Source organism: Balaenoptera acutorostrata, chromosome 3, assembly GCF_949987535.1.
Source record: "Balaenoptera acutorostrata chromosome 3, mBalAcu1.1, whole genome shotgun sequence".
Classification (NCBI taxonomy): domain Eukaryota; kingdom Metazoa; phylum Chordata; class Mammalia; order Artiodactyla; family Balaenopteridae; genus Balaenoptera; species Balaenoptera acutorostrata.
Genome location: NC_080066.1, coordinates 139,963,655 through 139,989,772, shown reverse-complemented (window position 1 = coordinate 139,989,772; position 26,118 = coordinate 139,963,655). Strand labels below are relative to the sequence as shown.

Below are 26,118 nucleotides of genomic sequence, written 5' to 3'. Positions count from 1 at the left end.
GTAGCCATTTTAATATTGAAGATGAAAGAAAGAAAAGCAATATTTTCGGCATATTATACTTTATTATTTCAAGAAAGGTAAAAATGCAACTGAAATGCAAAAAAAAAAGATTTGTGCAGTGTATGGAGAAGGTGCTGTGACTGATTGAACGTGTCAAAAGTGGTTTGTGAAGTTTCGTGGTGGAGATTTCTCACTGGACGATGCTCCACGGTCGGGTAGACCAGTCGAAGTTGATAGCGATCAAATTGAGACATTAATTGAGAACAATCAACATTATACCACGTGGGAGATAGCTGACATACTCAAAATATCCAAATCAAGCGCTGTAAATCATTTGCACCAGCTTGGTTATGTTCATCACTTTGATGTTTGGGTTCCACGTAAGTTAAGCAAAAAAAACCTTGACCGTATCTCTACTTATACATACTGAAAACGTTCCGTTTTTAAAACAAATTGTGACGGGCGATGAAAAGTGGATACTGCACAATAATGTGGAACAGAAGAGATCATGGGGCAAGCGAAATGAACCACCACCAACCACACCACAGGCCGGTCTTCATCCAAAGAAGGTGATGTTGTGTATATGGTGGGATTGCAAGGGAGTCCTCTATTATGAGCTCCTTCCGGAAAACCAAACGATTAATTCCAACAAGTACAGCTCCCAATTACACCAACTGAAAGCAGCACTCGACGAAAAGCGTCCAGGATTAGTCAACAGAAAACTCATAATCTTCCGTCAGAAAACGCAAGACTGAATGTTTTTTTTGATGACCAGGCAAAAACTGTTACAGCTTGCCTGGGAAGTTCCGATTCATCCACCATATTCACCAGACACTGCACCTTTGGATTTCCATTTATTTAGGTCTTTACAAAATTCTCTTAATGGAAAACATTTCAATTCCCTGGAAGACTGTAAAAGGCACCTAGAGTTCTTTGCTCAAAAAGATAAAAAGTTTTGGGAAGATGTAATTATGAAGTTGTCTGAAAAATGGCAGAAGGTAGTGGAACAAAAGGGTGAATAAAGTTCTTGGTGAAAATGAAAAATGTGTCTTTTATTTTTACTTAAAAAACCGAAGGCACTTTTTGGCCAACCCAATAGAATAGGATGCCAAGGGCCAGGGGAAGGGGAGAATGGAGAGTTATTGCTTAATGGGTACAGTTTCTGTTTGGCATGATGAAAATGCTCTGGAAATAAATAGTGGTGACAGCTAAACAACATTGTGGATGCACTTAATGCCACTAAATATGGTTAAAATGCTAACTTTTGCTGTGTATTTTACAATAAAAAATTTGTTGAAAGATAATCAAGATGATACAGTCTTCTCTGATAGATTAATCCACGTGGCTAATATCGACCAAAGATGTTTGAAAAAATACTGGGTTTTTTCCAGCTTAAGGATTTTTTTTTACAGGTTATTTTAAATCATGGTGGGAGATAAATCTACTATATTTTAATTATTAAGTCTTTATACAATAATCCATATACATTAGAATTTCTATTTGATTTGTCTTTTCCCTGCACCACGAGAAAATGACTGGAAAGACTGTCACCAAATCTGAAGGCTTAGGGTAGTCTAACTCAAAATACAAGTCTGCGGCAAACATAAAATACACTTCGGTGCTCCCAGAAGCACCTCGGAGAGATGGGCCTCAGTCTTATCTCTAGATAATGATTCCCTAAGTATCTGCTGGTACACAGGAACATGCAGTAGAGACAGCAGATGGTTTCCACGTTAACTGCCTCCCAAGTCACAGGTGTGGATGCCAGTGGAGAGGGCTTTGACAGGAGGGTTAGTGTCGGCAGGGGTTTATTTAATATTGGGGAATAACTCTTCCCAGCAACATTGGGCAGGACAGCTGGAGCAGCAGGAAAATGAAGTATCCAGTAAGTGAGCAGAGCCCATGCTGTTAGGTTTTGCTTTTGTTTTTCTTGCTTACGACTTATATTCAGAGAATTTCTACTCCAAAGAATCACACTAAGGAGAAAAATATATCACTATTTACCTCACGTCCTAGCCACAACTGGAAGAGTGACTGCAAGCAGAGCACGGGGGGGGGGGGGGGGGGGGGGGGGGAAGGGAAGCCTGAGAGAACAAAGCAGTGTTTACATACAAATGATCATAGTCACCATGAATTGACTTGGGTAAGAGCTTTAGGAGCAGCTCAAAAATATGCACATAATTATACATCTTAAGGTAGTCACATCAGAAATAAGTTGCTGATAAATTGGAGACTGTTTTGTAATGTTTTCTGAATGATAAAATATACGTTGTCCATTGTAAAAACCTGGAGAACGGTAAGCTATCAGGTGCTTGACTGCTTTTAGCGCCAACTCCACCTTCTCGATGTCAGTGTTACTCTGTTTGGCTTGGCGGGTGGTGGTGGCAAAGGGCAGCAGCAGCAGAGCTAGAGCAAACAGGGCCTCCAACAGCACTTCACGTGGTCCCCGCCTCCCTGCTCCCACGTGCTCGCCTCAAAGTGCACAGTTCAGATTAGACCACGGCTCCTGGCTCATGCTGGGCGGGCAGTAGCCAGGCCAGCTAAGGTTATAAAGAATGCCTTCTCCATGGATCCACAGGTCTGCCAGAACTACTGCCAAGGCTGTCCACAACCCATCTCTCTTCCAGACTCCAGAATACTCCATTTGGGTGGAGGGCATAACAAGATAGATTTTTCTGACTGGACAGTCAGCCAAAATTATTTAAAGACTGGGGTTTGGGGCAGCACTGCACTGGGTGGTGTATGAGGGAAGGACAATTCCATGTGTTATTGAAATGCCACCGAGTAAAGCTGACTTGAGATAAGCAATGTCGTATTCATAACATAAACTTAGTGAAAGCTCTTTTCAAGAAGCAAAGGACATAAGTAGCTGGATTTCTTAGGGATCTACCTTATCTAAAGCTCTCTTGTACCCCTTAGCGGGTATGAGTGTGGGAAGTTCCCGATAAGACCAACATCCTCACAGGCCTCAGCTGCCCTCCCTACCTGATACTTCTTTTCCTTTGCTCACCTGTTTCCTCTGCTTGGAAAACTCTTCCTACTTAGCTCTGCCTATGGAAATCTAACCTCATCCTCAACACCATGTGTTCCAACTTCATACCGAAAGATGCAGTAGCATTGACCTCTTCCTTAGTAATTATGAGCACTTACAATATGACACTAGTATATGCCATGTGGTCCCAGCCATTCTGCTACCAGCACTCATCTCAAAGTGCACAGTTCAAAAGAGGCCACATCTCCCAGAGCGTACATAACTCCAATCTCATTTTCTGCAGGCGCACACACATGACCAGGCTTATTCATCCATCAAATGCATATTGTGCACCCATGTTAGTAAGTAGAGTTGTTCACAAATATTCTGGTTTGTTCCATTTAGGTCCCCTTGGAGTTAGATGTGACTTGTTTTAGTCAATGAAACAATCAAGGTAGAGGGAACAGGTAAAGCGTCTGTAAGACCCTGGGGTTTGAATGAGACAGGCATGCACAGGACCAGCCGGGAGACCAGTGTGGAAGCAGAGAGAGATGTGTAAGAGGTCACAGGGACCAGGTCATTCAGGGGGCTTTGTAGGGTGATCATATAAGGACTTTAACTTTTACTGAGTGAAATGGGAGCCACTGCAGGGATCTGAACAGAGGACCTGGGGAGGAACCAGGGAGGCATTCGCTGGAGATGGTTGGGGGCGGGGGGTTAACTTTGTGTGAACCTTTCAACCTAACCTTCACTGCTGAAGGATTTTTTCGAGCTTCCCAAGTCATTCTGTCTTGCTAGCAGATTGAGAAACACTGCTTCAGAAAAGCCAGGGAACTGATAACAGAAGGAAAATTTGCAATTCTTATCTTAAACCTCATTTTAAAAAAATTTATTTATTTATTTATTTATGGCTGTGTTGGGTCTTCGTCTCTGTGCGAGGGCTTTCTCTAGTTGCGGCAAGCGGGGGCCACTCTTCATCGCGGTGCGCGGGTCTCTCACTATCGCGGCCTCTCTTGTTGCAGAACACAGGCTCCAGACGCGCAGGCTCAGTAATTGTGGCTCACGGGCCTAGTTGCTCCGTGGCATGTGGGATCTTCCCAGACCAGGGCTCGAACCCGTGTCCCCTGCATTGGCGGGCAGATTCTCAACCACTGCGCCACCAGGGAAGCCCCTTAAACCTCATTTTAATTGCTTTCCTAATGGAACCTACAAGTGACAGTTGACAACTGAAGTTGGATCATCCCCTTCTTCCCCTAATATAGGGCCTTTGGAGGGACTTAATGGAGGGAGAACAAAAAGAGACTTGACTAATCCATCAAACAGTAATGCATTATTGACTACTATAAAACAAAGATAATTTCTAGGGACTAAATTAATTCCATTTTGAATTTCAGAAAAACAGAATTTTCTTAACTTAAAAAAAGATACTTTTTTACTTTAAAACAACCTCCTCTTCTTGCCCTTAGTAGCTATCTCCTTTTCTTCTCCTCCTCCACATTCCCTTCTTCCTCTCGTGCCAAAAAGAAAAATGCCAACTTCCTTAAATGACTTCAAGTTAATGTCTAAGAAAAATCAGATTCTAAGATTAAAAAGTACAATTCTTTTTACATTAAGTATTCAAATTTTTATACCTGAACAAATGAGTTTTGAACAGAACTGTTTGACTTTCAGTCCAAGAAACTAAAATATCAAGACAGTTCCAACAGATTTACAGCACCAACTATGTGATCTTCAAAAATTGCTACTGCATTCTTATCTCAAATTACGGAGACTTGCACTCTAGGAAGTTTCCTTCTTGGAGCCCTGATCCTCCTGAGATGAAGCTTTTACTGACACTGTGGTCCTGTCAGATGCCAAGTCCATCTGGTGGTGAAGCAGGCAAACCTCTCTGAAGGTCAGGTTGAACGAGTGACAGTAGTGACAGGCACTGTGGAGCTGACCTTGAACAAGGATATTTGTATATGGATATATAATACACTTATAACCATACTGTCATTAAACAGTCCAGTCTATATGTTTTAAAAATCAGGACACAGCACATGATAAACCTTTATGATATCCAAGGATATAGAATTCAATGCCTTCAGGGTTCTCTAAAAAATAATTACAGAAGTCCTAAAGCAGAACGTAGGCTAGGAACTTAGATATTTAAGACAAAACCAAAGGAAAAAACAAGGCAATCATTCTGATTTCAGACAGAAAAGGAAATACTAAGGACAGCAAGTAAGCTCCCTTTCTGTGATCTAGGCACAGAAGCAGTTTTATTGCCCTTAATAAGACCTCTCTCTATTAAGGATCACTGCAGCAAAGAGTCTGTCAAAGTACATCAAAAAAGGCAGACAGTTATAAAAATTGAATTTACATCAGATACATGAATACTTTTATTTGCCTAATGCTAAGTTTAAAAAGTTACTTCCCATGTGCTTCTACTTCATCCAGTCACTAGAACATTTTAGTTTTTGTTAGGAATGTTTTGGAGACTTTTAGTTTAAAAAACCTTTCAGTTTTGTTAGTAGGCAGTTAAAAGATCAATGGCTAAAATAATTGAGAATAACTCTGCTCTCATAATGACATATAGTTAAACTTTTGTTTTCTTCATTAAATAGAATCAACTATACATTCAAAATGTTACTGAGAATTTAAAAGACAATCCTGGAATGGTTTCAGGATGCTAATATAAGGTACATACATAACACCTTAGACTTAGTCACAAACTCTTCTAGCAAACCCTTTGATTTTTAAATACTTGTTACCAAAACAAACACAAATAGCAAAATATAAAAGATCTTTAGGAAGGGCACAGCATGGCTACAACCTAAGTCAGAGTTTGATCATCACTCAGAATGAAGTTAGAGCTTTCACCCACCTTTAACAAGGACTGAACTGAAGAGTATGATTCTCAGAAACTTCAATGATGTCTCACAGTCACAGACTGAGTTGGAGCCATACATCTTAACAGGCTTAATAAAATGTCTGAAAGGAACTCTTCACTCACCTCAATTATGTAATTAAAAATAAAACCATAAACATCATTTTCCCACCTTATCTTTTATGCTTTATTATAATTCTGCCTGAACATTTAAATTCAATATTATTCCCTTTCTGGGTCACTGCTGGAATAACATTTCTCATACCAAATGTCTACGCAGCAAGTTGATCTATCCTAGAGCAACTACAGGGGCTCTGTGAAAAGTCGGAAAGACAAAGAATAAGTTATTAATTTAAAATAAAAAGTTATCTTAAGAGCTTTCATTTAATTTCAAGGTAGGAATTATAAATTTGGTATTGTCTATTTATCGAACTTCATATTTGCAAATTTTTTCAAAGCTATAGCTTTTCTTTAAACTTGTCATCCAGTTCTAAGGATCAATTCTAAGGAGACATGATTTAATTGAAATATAAATACTGAGAAGTGCAGGTGACCTTTGAACAACACAGGTTTAACTGTGCAGTCCACTTATAGGTGGACTTTTTCCACTACATATGTACTACAGTACTACCCAATCCGTGGTTGGTTGAGTCTGCTGATGCAGAAACAAGGATTCAGAAAGCTGACTGTAAGCTTATACTTGGATTTTCAACTGTACAGAGGGTCGGCACTACTAACCACCGCATTGTTCAAGGGTCAACTGTACTGACTTGCAATCTGATCATTTAGTAACTTCAGAAACTATTAAATTGAACCAGATAAAAACTGCCATTTTGGTAGATCAAAAATGATCAAATATTGTCAATTTCACTAGGTCAAGTGTCTAGAAAAGCATTTGTGTAGCTATAAGGAAAGCCACAGAGAAAACGATTTATCCAGAAGACCCAAGCTGGTACCCAAACTATAGCAGAGAATGACACACATACAGTGTGTTTAGCTAATGCACTATTCAGGTAACAGTACAACTATTAACATGAAACACAATTTTATAAAAAGCTTTTTAGGTACTCTGAATCACCTTATATTAGGTATGAGAATAAATATGAATCTCATGTAGACAACAGGCAGCAGCAGAACACAAATCTTTTACCAGTGGTTTTGTGCCAAGTAAACCAAGTCCTAGAGAGGGCATGCAAGCCAAGTTTTTTTGGGTAGTTCATCTAAGAATAGACTTTTCAACTAGAATCAAAATTTCTCTGATTTGATGGGAATTTCAAGTCTGAGCTACTAAGTGATAACAACAACAACAAAAAAAGGGTACCCCAATATCAGCTTCTCAGCATGTGATCAATTAAGGGAAAAAACTGAAACAATTTTTACTAAACAAAAACAAACCCCACAAAAAACCTAGCTTCAACATTCAAAAGAATAACTACAAAAAAAAAAACAAAACCAAAACTTCAGGACACAATTTGACCAGTGAACAGATACTATTTATGCATAAGCCAAACGAATCCTTTTTTACTTCAACCTTACTTAGTTGTAAGACTTGCTACCTTTGGCTATGATGCCTCATTACTGTGTTTTCATTACACATTTTACAGTGAACAAAATAAGCTCTTGCAGTTCATAGAGCTTCACTTACATCATCAATTCAATGTACTCTAAAATCCCTCTAACTATGCAAGCCTATAAAATAAGTCACACTTTCAGACACGAATGAACACAGGACAGAGGTAGTACAACCAATTTTCAGAATGAGCTGAGGAAGTAAGCATCCTAAACACGTGTCTAATACGAAGCAGGCACTACACCAGGGATACTAGCTAGGTGGAGAAGTCCATTTCCAGGCCACTCCCCATGCAGTCTCAACTCTTTAAGGGAGTAAGAAATATACATCTATAAGACGACAAACGGTATGTTCTTGCCAAGGGGACAACTTATGGCTATTTGGCTTCTGGGATGTTTCATGAAAATCATCATCAATCTGAACTTACTGGCTTTCAATCATCTTCCTAAAATCAGGGAGGGACAAGTCTAGTTCAAACTGTGACTATCAGATCTATCTTTTTAAGCAAATTAACCAGGTTCAGTTGAACAAAAATTTTCTTAAGGTCTCCTAATAAATAAATTCAAATTTTCCAGGTTTCTATGCAGAACAAAAATGCTGCCTGCAGTATCAAATAATCATAGATACACACACATTATGCAATTGCCTGTTTATTTAGTGGCACCAGTTTTGCAAGCTAGAATTATTTCTGCTTTTCATTTCATACAATCTGCAACCACTCACAGGTTGAATGCAATTTCTTCAGTGCACTTGAAAACAAAAAGTACATTCTTAAAGTTAGAACTGAATTCACATACTTTCTTTGGACCAGGAAATGATACATAATACAACATATACATTTATGGAATTTCTTTAAGAGTTTTGATCACATAAACTGCAAACAGTAGGTGAATTACTGTGGAGAATTTTGTTAAACACTGTGTTTAGGAAATACTTCTGTAATTGTATTAGTTTTACATGTATGGATTTTGAAAAATGGATATATAGTGCAACATGCTTTTAACATGTAGATGATCTCTCCACTCATAACATTTATACAAATTAATTGAAATAAATCATTTCAAGAGTGAAACCAAGCAGTATTCGGGCATATTACTATAAATAAGATATTTTCCTGCAGATATGCTGTTGACTTAGTTAAGGGCTAACCAGGTAAGGCAACAGTCTCTACATTTCAAAATTCCCACAAATGGGAATTAAATATGCTGTAACCGAACATCCAATTTTGGCAACAAATGCAACAAGCTAATCAATTTTTTCATGGTAGTTATGTTTAAGAGAAATCTCAGTCCTGTACATTGGTGGCTGTATGTTAGATCCTACTTTAACATTATGTATCAGTAAACACCTAATTCCTCTCATAATTTGAAGTGAATTAAACATTTAATAAACTCTGACACCAGGAAGCTCAAAATCTTAAAACCTGAGTGAGATCTGACAAGTCAAATGTGCTGTCTGTGAATATATTAAATCTATACTATGCAGGTCAGAAATGTTCCATGAACATTTCCATTTTACCTCTTTTTTGTTGAGATTCAAAAGTGGCAAATTTAGAAATGATGTTATCCTCCAAAACTAGTCCAAATACTAATCATTCTCTTTCCCCCCCAAGATACAAATTTTAAAAAGGATATTTTAATATCAGATTCTACCTAGACACCCATCTACCTACTCTATCTTTAAAAAAAAAACGATTCCTTAAAATAGACTCAAATTATTTTGACGTCCTTGATGTGTTAATATTTTTTATGGGCTTTGAAGGAAAAATGCTGATGCTCTGTTATGCTGTAGTATAGGATCTTAACCTATACTACAGTGGCCCATGAACCACTGCAGTACTGTAAACTCTGGGGAGGTATGTACATTATATGCATTTTCCTGGGTGCCAAATTCCTAGGATTATTCAGTCTCAAAGGGCCTGTGACCCTGAAAGGTTAAGAAGCATTGCTGCAATGAATTTGTGCCATTCATTATACCTAATTAAGATAGTACTAATTTGGTTCTGCAGCTACCCAATCTCTTACACAAATCTAACTTCAAATAGTACCATACAAATGCAAATGTTACTAAATGTCCTTTACTGGATCAGGACAACGTAAAAAGAAAAAAAATTCTAAACAATTTTTCTAAACATTTAATTCAACGAGAAAGCTACTATAGAAAACTGGGTTTTTGAAACAATGAAAAGAACTGAAGGATTGGGTTTTGTGGTGAAGAAACATTGCATTTATTTTTCTCAGTTGTTTCTATGTTGGAGATGGAGTAATTTTTTATCATTATCTGCCTTGCTGGGAAAATCAAATTATCTGCAGAAGCAAAGGCTGGTTCTTACTGGTTTATGTGATGCAACAGTTCTTAATAATATACAGCTAGGTCCAAGGAAGACCTTCCTATGGCTTTTTAAATAATTAAGAGTAATCTTCCTCTGTCCTCCTCACTGGCATCTTCCCATCCCTTCATTTCCCACGTTTTCCTATTTTTGGCCCAGGTTTACATAGTATTAATTGGCCTTGGTGAGGTAATGCACTAAGCTTTCTTGCTCAAGAAAATGGAACTGGCCTGTTTTGGTTTGAAAAAAGAGAAGCCACCAAGAGGGTAGTAGAGGAAATGAAGCAACATTTCCTGCAGGATAAGGGAGAAAAAATGTCACTCTGTTGTTACATCAAGTTAAACAACCTTCCCCCCCACCCCCATCTTATAAAAGTGTAAGTTGTCGACTACAATTTAAATTTTAATACATTTCAGTGTTTCTAACTGGCACACTCCTACCCGCTGGTAATATAATTAGGAAAACACGAGAGCAGAGGCCACTAAATATATAAAACAGGAAAAAGGGAAAGAATCTGTGTCAGAGGGAACATAAGTGGAACCAAATGCCTTTCATCATCTCTGTGTAGCATTCTATTAGTAATAACTGACACTTAACTGACATTTAACTATTCTGACCAACAAAACAACACAGTATTATACTCATAACATTTAGAAATGTATTCTTAAATCTTTCAAGCATATTCTGAAGTACTGTATATAAAATTTAAAACAAATACAACCTCAAATTCATAGCATGTTATAGAAAGAAGTAAAATTAAGCTTCTAAAATTTTAAAGTATAAAGAAGTCTTTCTAACGCCTAAAAGAAAAACTTAATCAGAAGACTAGATCACTTAATTAAAAAATGGTCAACTCACCAGCAGTATTTGTAAGCAAAAGTATATGAAACTCTAGAAGTTTTCTTTGAAGAAAAACCTCAAATGAGAAATATTTATATACTGAAATATTTACATAATATTTTCTAATACCAAACCCTAACATAATACTGTACAAATGGCAATCAAAACGTTAAAGGTTTAAACCTCTCATTCAAACTTTATGAATTAAAAGTATACACCATGAAATTCAAAATTAAAACAAAATAAACCCCTGTAACCAGTTTCATCTGTTCTTTCAGAAACTGCAAACTGAATTTCCATATGAATTTGTCCAGTAAAGATGGTCAGTAAAATTATTTAACAAAATTAAAACACAGTAAGCACTTAGCTAAAATTGGATATTAACATTGGCATTGTTTTTTCAAGAAAATACACACTTTTGGTTAAATAAGATAAATTTAGCTAGATACATGTTCTTACTTTTTTTTTTTTTTTTTTGTCCACACCACGCAGCATGTGGGATCTTAGTTACCCAACCAGGGATTGAACCTGCGTCCCCTGCATTGGAAGTGCAGAGTCTTAACCACTGGACCGCCAGGCAAGTCCTAGATATATGTTTTTAAATGCCTTAAATTCCACCAGTATTTCCAGGGTTGGAGAATTCTAAGAAATATTCAATACATTACCTTATTTCTCTGATTTGCTGCTGTCAGCAGGAAGAATATAAGCCATTTGTGAAAGGCAATCAAGCATACTGAACAGACTTGAGCCTCATCAGTCCAATTTTATTCTTATGCAAAGCAAAATTTTCTTTTGAATTCGATTTTTAACTTTGAGAAGAATAAAACAGAAGAAAGAGTTTTCAAGTGACTAAAGGAACTGCAAATGAGTTCTTTAGGGCAGAGACACACCTTGTTCAGGAAAGTATCGGGCAGACAGCAGGTGAGCAGTAACTATTTTTTGGATGAGTTGATCCAGTTATAATATTAACATACATTAGATTATAAATTCTATTCAAATGTAAACTCCTTGAGAGCAAGGACCTATTCATTTCTTTATAGTTCCAAGGTGCTTACCCTAAAACAGTGTTTTGTAATTAACACTTTATATATTTTGTAGAAAAGGTGAGTTACTAGCTGGATTAATATATGGTCAAATGATCACTAAAAGTACTGCTATAATTCAGATTATTTGAATTACATAGTTGATTTATTCTTTACTCCAAATTTCTTAATTTTATGAAGTTAGTAAAAAAAAAAAAGTGGCTGGAGCAGTACACTAATTGCATAGAACTCTAGAAACAAGTTAATGCATCATAATTAAAAATAAGTTTGAAACGGTTCTAAAGCTGAATAAGAAAAATACCACTTAGATTTTTTAAAGTTAATGCTAATACTGAGAACTGTTTCTGTTACCTGTAAAAGTATATTCCCTAAGAAAGTGGAAATTAAGAGAGCTTACCTTGCTAAAACAATAAGAGATCAGTGAAATTATTGTTAGGGCAACAAAAATCTGCTATACAAAATGAATTTCCTATTAAAAGCAGCAAAGTGGGTTCATCCTGTTAAAACATTTAAATGAAAGTACATTTGAATAGTATGTTATCATCAGACAAGAACTTTTTCCCTCCAAAGAAAATAACATACAACATATCAAAAAATTGAGGCATTGCCCTGAGATGCTAATTAGCACACAAAAGGGGGTGGGAGGTCAAGAATTTAAGTGGTACAAAAATGAAGTGCACAAGAGAGGTGCAAAAGTGCCTTTTAAAGTGTGGCTGGTTCCCCACCACCACCATTAGCCCCAGGAATCAAGAACACACACAGTTTGCCATTATAATGTATACTTCTTTCCTGTATTTTTATAATTAAAAATTCTATCTAGTATGGCAATGTTGACTCATGTGGAAAAGATTTAGTCTTCTTAGGTCACACTTAATACAGTTTTCTCTCACTTCCAGGCCTAATTTCAGTACTAATAATTTTAACATTTTAACAGAGGAATATTTTAACCTTCTCTTTTTTAAAGACCCTCAAATTAAAAAGTCTCTAAATATGCTACTATGGTTTGAAATGTAGCTTTCCATCACATATTTTACTTACGATTTAAGATTTTGCATCTCAAAATCCAGTTCAAGTTTTTGAAATTTCCAGAACTAAAAACTTTAGTCTACTTAAAAATTAAGGAATTATAATAGGAATTTAGTTTTCAGTACTGGTAATCTATACTAGAAGCACTGGTATTCATTAAATGTACATTTAGATGCTTACAGTCATATCTTAGAACATTATCATACTTCGCACTCTACCACAGATTTAGACATTAAGCATTTATTTGTAAGTTAAGTATGGAATTGGTTCTGTAATTCCAACTGTTATGAATTTCTAAATATAAATAGTACTTGTTTTTCTTCATGCCGGATTAAGATATAAATTAAATACAATTAAGTTACATTTAATCACCTCCCAAATAAGAGGGATAACGAAAAGATTTTGCTGGTATATAACTACTTAAGTCTGAGATATTTCACATTACTTTTCCCAATACTCCCCTAACTTTACATTAGTTTTAAGGCTATATATACAAATACGTATATTTCCAAGTTAGGGAAAAAACAAATATAACAAAATTATACTACCTTTTATACACAGTTTTGATTTTGTATTCAGTGTTGTATTTATATCTTACATTTTAATAGTTTTCTAGTGGGGAATCTGCTTACTGAATGATTAAATTACATGGTGATTAAATACAATATTCAACCTAAAGAGACAAAATTACAGAAGGGCAGAGAACAGTAGAGTCTTTTCAACGTGACAGATTTTAAAACTTACTTTCACATGCTTAATCAGAGGAATTTAAGCCTAAATTAAATTAGGTTATTTTTATATCTACAGTTCTTTAAGCTTTTGAAAGTTATTTTTAAAGGCCGACAGCTAAATATTATCAACATGCTATATTTCAAATCACTAAATACATCTTAACTACTTGGATTCTAAAGACATGGGCTAATTAAAAATCACAGACACACACACACTCACAAACACACATACACCCCTACGATAGATTGTTAGATTGTCAAGCTTTGACAATTATTTTAACTAAACAGTAGGCAAATTCAGGCTGATAACACATCTTAATGAAAAAATAAGCAGCCTGAAAGAAACCCATTTAAAAATAGATCAAGGAACAACAGAGACTTAAATCTTTTATAGTCTTTCTAATGGAAGGGAAACAGTTCCATTTATGCCTTGAGTTACAGTATTTTCCAATTAAAAGAGACTAACATCTTTCCCCATGAGAAAAATTCTCATTTACAATGGTATGGTGCTTTAAAATAAGGGCGGAGTAAAGGAGGAATTACACATACATGATTAAATTTCTTGTTTGTTAAATCAAGCTTTATTGATAAAATGGAATTCAGAATATCTTACTAGGAACAGCAGCAGGCCCAGCCAATCATGATAGCAAAAATGTGGCAGTCCCCTACTATTTGTAGGAAGCTGCTGCTTATCAATTAGTAATTAAATGTAAGGACTTGTAAAAGAGATGCAAAGAATCAAGGCATTTTAGCCCCAAGATTGATATTCTTATGAATATACTGTATTACCTGTAATACTCATGGCAACAAGGAGAGAACCTAAAAGACAGTTAAGTGAAGGGACCAGCTTTATCGACAATGCCAATCCCACTGCCAAAAACAAACTAGTTTTCAATTAACTCCCTGGATATTCAGCTTTGTAAGATTTTGGAATAATTCTCCATAATCACGTGCACAATTGAGCGTCTAGCTGACATGGCTGCTGCTCTCCCTGTCCCAACCCCAAGTCCAAACACAGCATGACTTGAAAGGGCTATATATCTGTTGCGTCACACAACAAGCCAAACATTTCTTATAACTTTGATAGTGATTTAAAGCAGTTCATAATTAAATATGAGCATTTCATACAAGGACAATTATACTTTACAAAAAACAAAATCATACAACAAAAATTGCTGGAGTCTGATTTACAACATGAATTATGGTTTGAAATCACGTTTACATAAGTCTCAAATTTACAAAAAAAAAAAAAAATCAGTTCTGGGCTAGCTGTGGTACTGCTGAAGTTCTCTCGTGTAATCACTCTCACCCATGTCATACATGCCCTTCTTTAAAGTTGAAGATGGATGTTTAAAAGGTTCAAGGAAGTTGAGCTGTACTCTCCTTTGGAGGTGAAGGTAAACTCCATGGCTAGATGAGCAGTTTCACCACATATCATCAGTTGAAGTAGAGTCCTTTATAAAAGGAAACAAAGCAAAACAAGAAACTAAATTAAAACTTAGAGATGCATTATTTCCTGGGTAATGAAGAAAGATATGGTTTTGTAAAGCTGACCTTTAGAATATAAATGTTTTCTAAAATATATAATATGTGTACATGTGTTTATGAAATATCAATATTTTATCTGTTCAAAGAATTGTGAACACTTTGTTTTGTTTTGGAATAAAATATTTGAAATATGATTTTACCATGAAGTTGACCAAATGTATTTCTAAACCAATCAACTACTAAAAAGAATTTTATTTTTCTCTTCAATAATTTATTGAATTTATTTTTAAAACACTACCTTTACAAGTTTTTATTGCATAAAAACCTCAAGTAATAAGAGATTTGAGGAAGCTTCATAATGCAATATATAAAATATTTCAGAGCCAGGCCCAAATGATTTTAAGTTACCACTTTTCTGTAATCACCATACTACAACAGAATTGTAACAGGAAACTTAATTGGAGAATATGGCATTCTAAATGTCTTTATATAAACAGAATTCTCTAGTATTTAAATGAAATATGCAGGGTTCTTGGCAAAGAATGGGCATTAATGGAGATGGGCATTCTGAAGCTCTGTTACAGCTGTTTACAAAACTCAGAATTAATTCAAGATTCTGAGCAGAGATATTCCCAACTTCAAAAAAACATTTAGGGGCGGAAAACTTCTGAAGTTGATTGCTTGGAGAGGCTTAAAAAAACCAGAATAATTAAAAGGGACTTTCTTCTTTTTTGAGTTAAATGGCCACTCACCATGATTATATCCTCAAGCACTAGAACTGTGGTGCTGGCAGAGTTCAGAGCAATCAGTCAGGGGTGTGTGTAAGAGAATGGGTGCAATGAACAGCTCTGCAAAAACAGGTGGGAAGGATATGCATTTAGAGTGGAGGGGAAGGGAAAGCAGAGGGAGCTAAATGCCACTTACAGTGTCATCATTTTTGTATGGATTCAGTCTATTGTAAACGGCTTCAATAACATTCCGCCTAAATTTAGAAAAAAAATGCAGAAAGTTAATTCTTCAGAGCACAAAACTGCTTAGTAACTCATAGCCAGGTGTTCATTAAAATGTCAAAGATAATCATACACTTAAATTATTTTAGTTCTATTTCTTACTGTCAATAAGTGAACCATACTTTAAGATATTTGGGCCCCACTGTTAAAGTAGCGGTGAATTTATTCTAGAATGTTAACACTCTACTAATGCAATTAATGAAGACTAAAAGTCATGGCTTGGAAAAAAAAATCAGTCTATATGGGCTACTTCTATTTGAACTGGCATTTAGTGGTTATGAGTCAGAAATGACAATGCAGTTCTTAAGATACAATATTAATATATTCTGGTTAAGAGCTTAATGTTTTGAAGTAGAAATAACTTCAATATCTGTTATGGTAAAATAATTTAGATATTTTACACTTAAATTTCTGCTTTTCATAATGCCCCTTTAAAAAAGCTCTATTAAAACTGGAATGTCAAATATGACATTTCCCGGGCAAGTCTAGGAATTACTTTTTGTATAATATTTTATTAAAAGTAAGAAATCAGTAGTGGTATTTATAAGTTATAAGCCTCCCTACTTACAAAACTGATTTGAAGCAATTTTATAGACAGTCATTTCACAGAAGATCACATTGGAAGAAACAACTTCCAAAAAATAAAACCTTCAAACAGGAAGTTTTACAGTTACATGAAATGATTAAACAACATGGCTACACTTACAGATCAAGTGGAGAATCAAGGAAATTACTCAATATATATTTGTAGGTCAATTACATGGATATCTGAGGTAAAAATGTTTTAAGCCTTGAATTATAAAATTGCTTAAAGTCTCTACTGTAGTTTATAAAGATGTAAGCTTAGTATCTAACACATATTAGCCCACAGTTCTAGGAACTAAAGTGAAAAGAGAAAAAAAGCAAGAAATGCATCTACCTATCTTCCCTTACACCAAAACCCAACCAACCAGCATCAACAACCAAAAACACTAGGAAAATCAGAGATACAGAAAAATGGCCCAGATGGAAGAAGAGAAAAACGCTCATCCATGGGGTGTTCAGTTATCCAGGGATTAAGAAAATCAAATTATAATAGTAGGAATAATAATGACACTTAGAATTTTGTAGTACTATGTAATTTAGTTTAAAAATTTCTTTCACTGTATTATCTCATTTATGCTATATGAGGCAATCAATCAGTGTAATCCAAGCCTCCACTGAAGACAGCCTTCAGTGTAGTTAGTTACAATGATATTCTGATACCTATTCTAAGTAAGCACCATATATCATTAATACTGAAAAACACCGAACCACAGGTTAAACATTTTGAAGTCACTTTAGAAATTAGGTAAATACACATTTGATTAACGGACACCTAACATTTTCATGTACAGAGATAGATGGTAAGAGTACGCAGAATATAACTCACTTGCTTGCCAATTCACCCCCTGGTGGGAGGCTGGGGATGTTCTCACTCGCTAATGTACGCATCACATGGACTAAGTCAGGGACGCCTTCCCCCTGCTTCTTTATGATTTCTGGGAATCAGAAGTACTTTTTTTGTAAGTGTTATCCAAATTTAATAATAATTAAAAAAACTGAAACAAAGATAACTTAGGTTTTTAAAGATGGCATTTACCACATCTGAGATTTTCTAAACTATATAAAAAAATAAAAATCAAATTGACCTTTGAAAATTGATGACAAAGGGATGTACAAAATGATACGAGATACAATACTTTCCAGATTAACTTCAAAGAATGAAAATAAACAAGATAAAAAATGTGAAAAAATTTCATATTAAAATCAATGTATTACCATAATCAGGGATATGTGTGTACAAATGAGGATATTCCTCTTAAGATGCCAACTAATTACATCTGAGGAGATTAACTCCTCTCTTTAGACTGGAAACATGTTTCCTGAACTTTGCCCTGAAAATACAGTACACAGATTTTTTAAAAAAATAAACAATTTCAAGATTTGAAAAAAGAAAAAAAAAAACCTTTAAGTATGGGGGATTTACTGATTATATACTAACCCAAATCATATTTACATATGTTTATATTTGCAAAATGATACTTAAGTAGCATGTGCAGAATAGGTCATGTACTTGAACACCACTCTCAGCTTAACTTTTGTCTAAAGTATCTTTAATCAATAAATAGATATATACCATTTCCTTAGTTGATTACTTGAACAAAGCCTACAGAATGGAAAAAGGCTAAATTTCAGGACAAAATTTTTAAAAAGAAAAAATATGATAAACCATACAACTGTATTTAAAATTGTTAATTTCAAAACATTCAGTTATTAAATGGGTAGAGTGATATGATCGGCAGTGTTGCCATGCAGATGCATATTGTTATTCATACCACAAAATACCAACCATTATGCACAGACAAGTTAAAGAGCTCTCAAACTATTCACTTTAAGTACAGGAAGTCTTTACCTGGAGTTTCAGCATATTTATTCTAAACATAAGATCATGCCAAGGGTATCTGTAAGTTATATGTTCAATTTTTTGTTTTCCATTATTTACACTAAGAAATTTTCTTTGTCATCATTGGAGATCATTCTAGTTCTCAATTTGTAAATACCTTTGAAAATAACAATGCATGTAAAGACCTTTCATCCTTTGATCAAGTTTCAAAATATTAATTCATCATTAAAGCCACATATTAAAAGACAGACATTGCTACCCATACTTCTTTAAATGGCTCAAACTGTCCTTTGAGGATTAAGGCCAAATTTTACCATCTTTTATTTTTTGCTTTTTTTACTTTTTTTTAAACCAGTCTTTAATCTGAACAAAAAGCAAGGATCTCAGATTTGGTTTGCCAAGTTCCTTTATTGTATAATCTTTAACATCTAGTATATTTATTCTACATGATTCTAATGCTGGAAATTTGCTGTACAAAAATAAAGGAATTTGATGTTTACCTAAACTGCACAATTTCACAATCTAAAGCTGTAATACACTTAACATACAGTCTCTGCTAAGCCAATACAATTATTGGATAGATAACTAGATACAATATAAATGAACACTGATGATAAATTCAATCAATGATGGTTTCAGGTCTAAAAACATTACCTTGAATCATCTATATTTGATGTTTCATACATCTTCTTTGTTAAAATATAAAAATTAGGATATTTTAATTGTGAAGAAAATTACAGGAAGACAAATTCTTTAAAAAAATAATATAAGACTTTAAAAACAGTTATATCTCCTATTCCACATGGGACAATACACTTAAACTATCTGACCATTAATACTACACTAGCCTTGCTTCTTTCTGCTTTAAAAAATAAAGAAAAAGAAATTTTAAGAAATATTCCTTTAATTGCTCTTGGACTATACATTTTAATTAGAATTGTAAAAAGACTGAATGCTTTTATTAAGGAATATATATGTATAGAATATCTATGTTCCACATACTCATGTATAAACATATTCTGCCCCCCGCCCCTCCACCAAGTCTGAGGGATTCTATCAGTTTTCTCCAAATTAGCAACTTTAAAGCTTGGGCAGTCAGTAGCAAATAAAAATACATACATGACACAAGTATCCTCTTAAATTGGCTTAGAAGGACCACGACCTTAAGTGGTATGGTTTAAATTATGAGCTGAATCTTTTCACAACCCTAGAGAGTCAAGTATTTAGAATATCATAGGAGAAGAGCTAAAAAGCCTTTGTCCTTTTCTGTGGTGTGGACAGAGAAGCCAAAAGTATTCAAAGCAAATAAAATGAGGTTTAATAGGTCACAGCAATTTAGTGAAGGCATGTATTTAAAGAAAGAAAAAAAGAAAAAGGTATTCAGTGCCTGTTTTGGAAGCTGATTGCAGTATTTATCACTTTTTAAGACATATAACAACTTTTACAATGCAAATAGTTACATTCTTTCTATGTTTTTAAATATAGTAGTGGTTTTAATTACTGTAATATTTAACTAGATGCAGTCTCATCAAATCTACCTCAGTAAATAATACTGTATTTAATTTATGACATAATAATCTCCAGTTGAACAGTACAAGTATAACAACACTTCAACATACCAAAAATATTGAGTATTAATGTAAAGTCTGTTCAGGTGGCAATTCTTGCTTGATAATAAGCAATATAAAACTTAATATTGTAACATAAAATTACTTATCTAAAGCAATTATTTAGAATTGCACCAAAAACTTAAGAGTGCACACTAAAGAGAAAAAATAGCAATTCATTTCTAAAATTTGACCCCATTTCATAGTAAATAAAACTAATTATTTCTTTAAATTGGTAAGAAAACATGTACACTCAGGTTAAAGTGCCAATATATTAAATATCAACATATCCCAATACATATTCTTCTTCAGGTTTCATATTTTTCCACTAACCAGCAGTTTGAACCATTGTGCTATGACTTGGTAGCATTCTAAATATTTTATCTCACTGATAACATATTGAAATGAATCACTTAAAACAAAAATTTTCCAAGACCCGTGGAAACAGTGAGGAAACAAACTCATTGAATAGTATGTCCAGTGAATGAAATACTAAATAGTATATACATATACTAGATATATCACTATCAAGTAGGGGAGAGAAATAAAAACAAAATAGCAGCTCCAGACAGTACTGAAAACTCAAAACCAACCATGATTCTAGTATCAGACTAATTATAATTGGTATCAAACAGTAAAAAGGGAGAAAACAAAATTAAAGTGCATATTAATTTTAACAATGCAGGCACAGGATATAATAGTGTATAGTGTATCAATGTTTACATGCTATTAAAGGTCTTTAACGTGCAAAGTAATGACATTAGAAGCCAAAAATGCATTTTAACACTATTATTGGCATGTCAAATTTTTCTGCTTAAAGAAACTGCATAATCTACATGCTTATTGCATATATGCAGTAAACTGGAATTCTCTGGGGAGACTTAATATTTATGGCAAATAGTAGCTGCATCAATGATCATTTAAAAGTTTTTCAAATATTTAAAGGCATTACACTTGAGAGTTACAAATACCTTTCTAATTGTCTCAAAGTAATTTGCAGAATTATGACAAATACACTTCTGTAATTCCCAACTTATTTCTTGATTTTATTCAGCATTTATATTTCTGCCAGGTAGAGATATATGCCAGGTATGTCTTCTATTCAGGTTTACATTGTCTAGGTGAGGCAGTTTATGGCTTAGGCAAGGAGCTTTGGAACAGTTTAAAATAAATTTTTAAAAGCTGTGGCACATGGAAGTTGTTAATAACCAGGCTATGATCTTCAAGTTATTTTTTTAAAAGTCCCAAAGATCTTAAATTCATACGCACAGCTTTACACAGAAAGATGGTATTCAAATTATCACCATCATAAAAAATCTGTTTATAATTAAATAAACCACAAATTAGACTTCCCTGGCATAAAAGTATTCATGCCAATGAATTCATCAAGAATTTGAAAGCACACAACACTTTAGCCTTTTTAAACAAAAGTATCCTGAACAGAATGTACTGGGCCATCCGAGTTGCTATTTCTAATATAACTGTGGTAGGACAATAACAAATATCTAAACAGCTACTACAGAAATGCCCTTTCCCACTTTTGTACACTAAATGTCAAAGGCATGTAAAGGTCTAAAAGCTAAAATGTTAAAGTTTGATTATGTTGAGGTTTTTCTTTAATAAAGCTACTTATTTTTTGTTAAATGATCCACCTTCTACTCTGCTTTCCAGGTACTTGTCCAACTCTGCCTCCTTCTTCACTGCTTCTGGCGATACTTTGGGTGCATTTGGAAAACAGATCAATATCACACTCATGTTGTCTCGACTTCCCTGGGAAGAAAAAAGTTTGAGAGAATATTTTGTTTTCTTTTTGCTCTTCAAAGCTTTGAGAACCTTTACAGTCATGCCAATTACACCTGTTCTAGTGAAAATATATATATATTGTTTTTAAGGAGAGAAAAATATATATGCACATGTGGAGGGGCACCCCCAATACATATATTGTACATATGGTATACAGAATAACCAATACTCCAAAAGACAGGAGAGAAACACTACAGATTAAAAAAAATGATTGTTGCAATAGAGTTTAAAATTCTATAAAACAAATATTTCTGAACATTTACTGGTGGCCTACTTAACATGACGTGATACCTAATACAAATACACATACACACATACATTCATTCAATTTAACAAGATAGAAAATTCTAGTGATATTCTTTACAACATGATTTGATCTGTAGTTACACATATACTTGACAAATTTACTTTTTTTTGACAAATTTACATTTAAAATAAATTATGGGGCTAATTAATTTGCTTCATAATAAGTAGAAATATGGAATTAGAAGTAAAACTACATATATAAAGTTTATAAACCAGCTTTTAACTTTCATAATTAAAAAAAAAGGTTTAACTTTTAGGAAGTACATTCATTTTTAAAGGCACCTAGATATTCAAAATGCTATAATTAAAATACTTGAATCAATTTTGGCCTCCCCAAAAATCAGACTTCCTCTTCCTATTAGCAACTGGAGTTCTAAAATTTTAAGTATTTAATTCCCCTATATGCGAAAATTGAAGTTATACCATTAATTTAAGCAAACAATACAAAGAATTTAATATTTAAAATATTGGGGAATATTGTATAAGAATGAGGCAAATAAGATACTGAACAATTTTTAAAATAGAGCATAATTCAGAAGAGATAAAGTAGAATCTGAGTCATAATTTACTAATATCTGAATCCGACCAAGTCTCTCAAGAAAACAGCCTTTAATTTAGTTAACAAGTATTTAACTCTCAAGTGCTACAGAATAAACCTAACAAATGAATGCTACTTTGTCCGTTTTTTATACTAAAAGGGATAAAGAACATAAGCATCCTTGTTTGGTTCCCCCCAAATTCCGAAATTAACAACAATAGTGTGTACTATCAAGTTGTTGCTCTATTGATTTTTTTAACATATGTGTTGGATGTTACATAAACTTGATTTGTGTTGGATGTTACATAAACCTGATTTTTAATTAAGATTTTTAAGTACAGCTGGCAGTTGTGCATATAAAACCACAAAGAATATTATGTTGACTTTCTATTTCTGAGTTTTAAAAGGACATCGAATATACAGCCTCAGAAGAGTTTTATAAAATCACCATTTGTTAAACAAACAAACAAACACAAAAAATTAGTTAATGAGCATTATTGACAAAATAGAACTGTGGTGTAAAGAACACTGCACCTAAGTCAAGGACTTGGATTCTAGTCTTAGCGCTGCAACTAAAGAAGTAAATTGTGTAACATTTTTAACTTTTCTAGAAAAGGGAGGAGCATGTATCAAGCACACACTGTTTGCTAAAACTAGGTACTTCATATGTATACATTAGCTCATTAATTTAATTCCCCAACAGTCTTATGAGTTAGATACTATTTTCTCGATTCAATAGCTGAGAGAGGTGGAACAATTTGTTCAAGACTATAGAGTACACAAGTAACAGAGGTTAAAATTTGATTCCAGGTCTGACTCTTAAGTCCGCAGAGCCTTCTCTTGCTCATCTATATACACGATCCCATTTGATCATCCTGACAACCCCATGAGACAGGGTAAAATATCTCTCTTTCTCTCTCTTTTTTAAACAATTAAAGAACTGATTTTTCCAGACAATTTAAATAGCTTACCTGAAGTCATACACAGTCTCATACCAAGTTCTTCTGACTCCATGTCCAAGGCTATTTCTATTACATCACACCAAATGATCACTAAATCCTCTGTTGGTGCTACAGATTCATTAGACCATAGTCTCAAAGTATTTCCATAAATGTACTGAGATATCACATGGTAAAAATAAAATATTAAAATTCTAAAATGCTTTTCATATATAGACACTGAGGCTTAACCCTCCCCATTCCCTTTTTTAAAACATGGTACAGTCTTTTTACCTTTGATAAAATTCCACAATATTAAAAAGCTCAAGTAGTCTTGGTTACTAAAAGACTAAACATTCAGATTATAACCCTTGCATTTTTGGTAACCGCGTAACTTATTTCTAAGAAGTATTCCTATGTTATTTTCATAATTGATGAAAAGTATCCTGCAATTGTACCAAAAACTTATTTCTGAGTACTATAGGTTCTAAGATGATTATATACTAGAGTAGTAATTAAGATGACATAAAATCATTTCATCTAAAAAAAAAAAAAAAGTCTAGCTACCTTATACAAACAGGTGTCGACTACTTCATTGCAAACTTTCTCAAGGTCATCAGTGACTTCAAGTCTGGATCTTACAAAATCACAGAGCTCTTCATTTCCCATGACATCCCAAATACCATCACATGCAAGAATAATGAACTGATCATCTTCTTCAGATCTTTCAATATCATGGACTTCAGGCTCTGGTGACACAAGCTGCTCTGTAGGACCTTTTCCATGGACACATTTGTAATCGAAGTCCCCAAGGGCCCTCGACACAGCCAGAGAGCCATTCACACGCTGAATCATTACAGAACCACCTGCATTCTGAATTCGTTCTTTTTCCAGCGGATTACTTGGTTTGTGATCTTGTGTGAAGAAGTAAACTTTCCTGTTCCTACAAAGTAAACCTCTTGAGTCTCCACAGTTAATGAAATAAGTATGTTGAGGAGAAATTAAGACACCCACAGCTGTTGACCCACTTCTATCAGCACCATGTTTCTTCTCTGACATAACTCTCATATGTTCATCAATCTCCAGAAAACCTGTTCTGATTCCATTCTTTACATTTTCCACAGAAGGTGCTCCTGTAGACCCTTTAAAATCCTGGTTATTGGTGATGTGATCTAACAAATGCTCACAGCAGTATTTGGCAACCTGAGAACCAGCATGCCCATCATACACAGCAAAGAATGACCATGTTTCAAGTCCACTTGGCAAACCGATCACAGCCGTATGTGCGTCCTCCATTTCAACTCGCCAGCCTTGCATGCTGCTTAGCCCATATCGCAACCCATTACCCTGCCCCTGGGCATTATGTTTTTCCATCTTTGGTTTGTCTAAAAATGCTCCCATTATGTCTTGATCCTCTAGGTCTGCAAAGGAAGAGAAACAGGAAAGTTAATAACTGTCTTATAAACAAACTACATATCCAACAACCTTTTTAAGAGTGAAGGAAATACAAAGAAAGCTTTAAATAAGAATTCACAACTCTTGTGATAAGCACTCACTGCTGACTTGGAACCTGATGATTAACAAGGAAGAATTGGGGGAAAGGCTGATCAGGCACAGCTCAGAATGTACAACAGGCAGAGAGAACTAAAGCATCATGATAAAAGTAGCTGATCTGACACTCTCCCCAAGGAACAAGTACTTGAAATAGAAAAGAGACTTGGCAGTGGCCATCAGCTTACATGAACCATGTCAAGTGGTTAAGGATGCACTGAATATGTGACTCTCTTAGGGAATCTCAGAACTAAGTTGTATGTATATATTAATCAAGAACAAATAAATGAACTCACAGGACATACCAAAAGCCTACTAATTCAAACATGTTAGCTGAACATTCAGGATTTTCCAAAGTTTGATTCCAAATATCTAGTTTTATTCCTACTACATCAACTCTCTGAAAAAGTAGAAAAAGATCTACTCACAATGATCCAAATTTGCATGCTCCTTCCCTTAAGAAGGAGGACTCAATTCCCTTCCTCCTTACTTATAGAAATAAGTATACCCATCCTTTAACGTCAAGCTCAAATTCTACCTTTTCCATAGGTTTTTCAGTCTCTGATAAGCCAATAAATTATTAGATTACTGTAAGTGGTTCAGCCTCAATTTTCAAGTTGCAAAGCAATTATACAAACATATAACAAAGACTGTCATATGCAGATATAACAAAATTCATCTACTGTAACCTAATCTAGTGGTAATAACACGTATCATCATATGGTACTCTATAACCATTTGGTATAAACAGAAAAGGAGATCAAAAGGTCTAGGACAGCACTGTGGACAAGCCTGAAAGCTTAGCTATCTAATTCTTTCCCAATAATCAAAAGCTAAAACCCCTGGTCTGGAATGAGCTTACACAAGGCAGGAAGACAGCTGGCCTTTACTTGAGTAATGGCCTAGAATGTAGAGACTTGGGGTCCAAGTCATCAAATGAGTCACAATTTAATGCAATCTGAAAGAAGGATACAATGAGATTTAATGGAGGTGAAGGCGAGATGGGAAGGAGTGGGGAAAAGTACCCAGGTAAATCAGGATGCACTTAGGAGATTAGGGGATTGATGATGCTA

At 34.6% G+C, this 26,118-nt stretch overlaps 1 protein-coding gene and 1 long non-coding RNA gene across 3 annotated transcripts in view; one reads left to right on the top strand and one right to left on the bottom strand.

The window, feature by feature from the left end:
* Positions 1 to 11,154, top strand: part of LOC103005332 (uncharacterized) — a 54,910-nt gene extending 43,756 nt beyond the window's left edge. Inside the window, exon 4 of the long non-coding RNA XR_452025.3 lies at positions 11,072 to 11,154. This is a non-coding gene — a long non-coding RNA (uncharacterized LOC103005332). The remainder of the gene's footprint in view (positions 1 to 11,071) is intronic.
* The window catches only part of PPM1A (protein phosphatase, Mg2+/Mn2+ dependent 1A), a 46,928-nt gene continuing 28,854 nt past the window's right edge, over positions 8,045 to 26,118 (bottom strand). Inside the window, exons 2-6 of one of the 2 annotated variants that reach the window (XM_057543014.1) lie at positions 24,062 to 24,915; positions 21,562 to 21,679; positions 17,289 to 17,397; positions 15,792 to 15,849; positions 8,045 to 14,833 (exon numbers count right to left, since the gene is read on the bottom strand). In XM_057543014.1, the coding sequence (XP_057398997.1) occupies positions 14,804 to 14,833; positions 15,792 to 15,849; positions 17,289 to 17,397; positions 21,562 to 21,679; positions 24,062 to 24,895 (1,149 nt within the window). In that variant the 5' untranslated portion in view covers positions 24,896 to 24,915 and the 3' untranslated portion in view covers positions 8,045 to 14,803. The remainder of the gene's footprint in view (positions 14,834 to 15,791; positions 15,850 to 17,288; positions 17,398 to 21,561; positions 21,680 to 24,061; positions 24,916 to 26,118) is intronic. The other variant, XM_057543015.1, reaches the window with a different exon arrangement.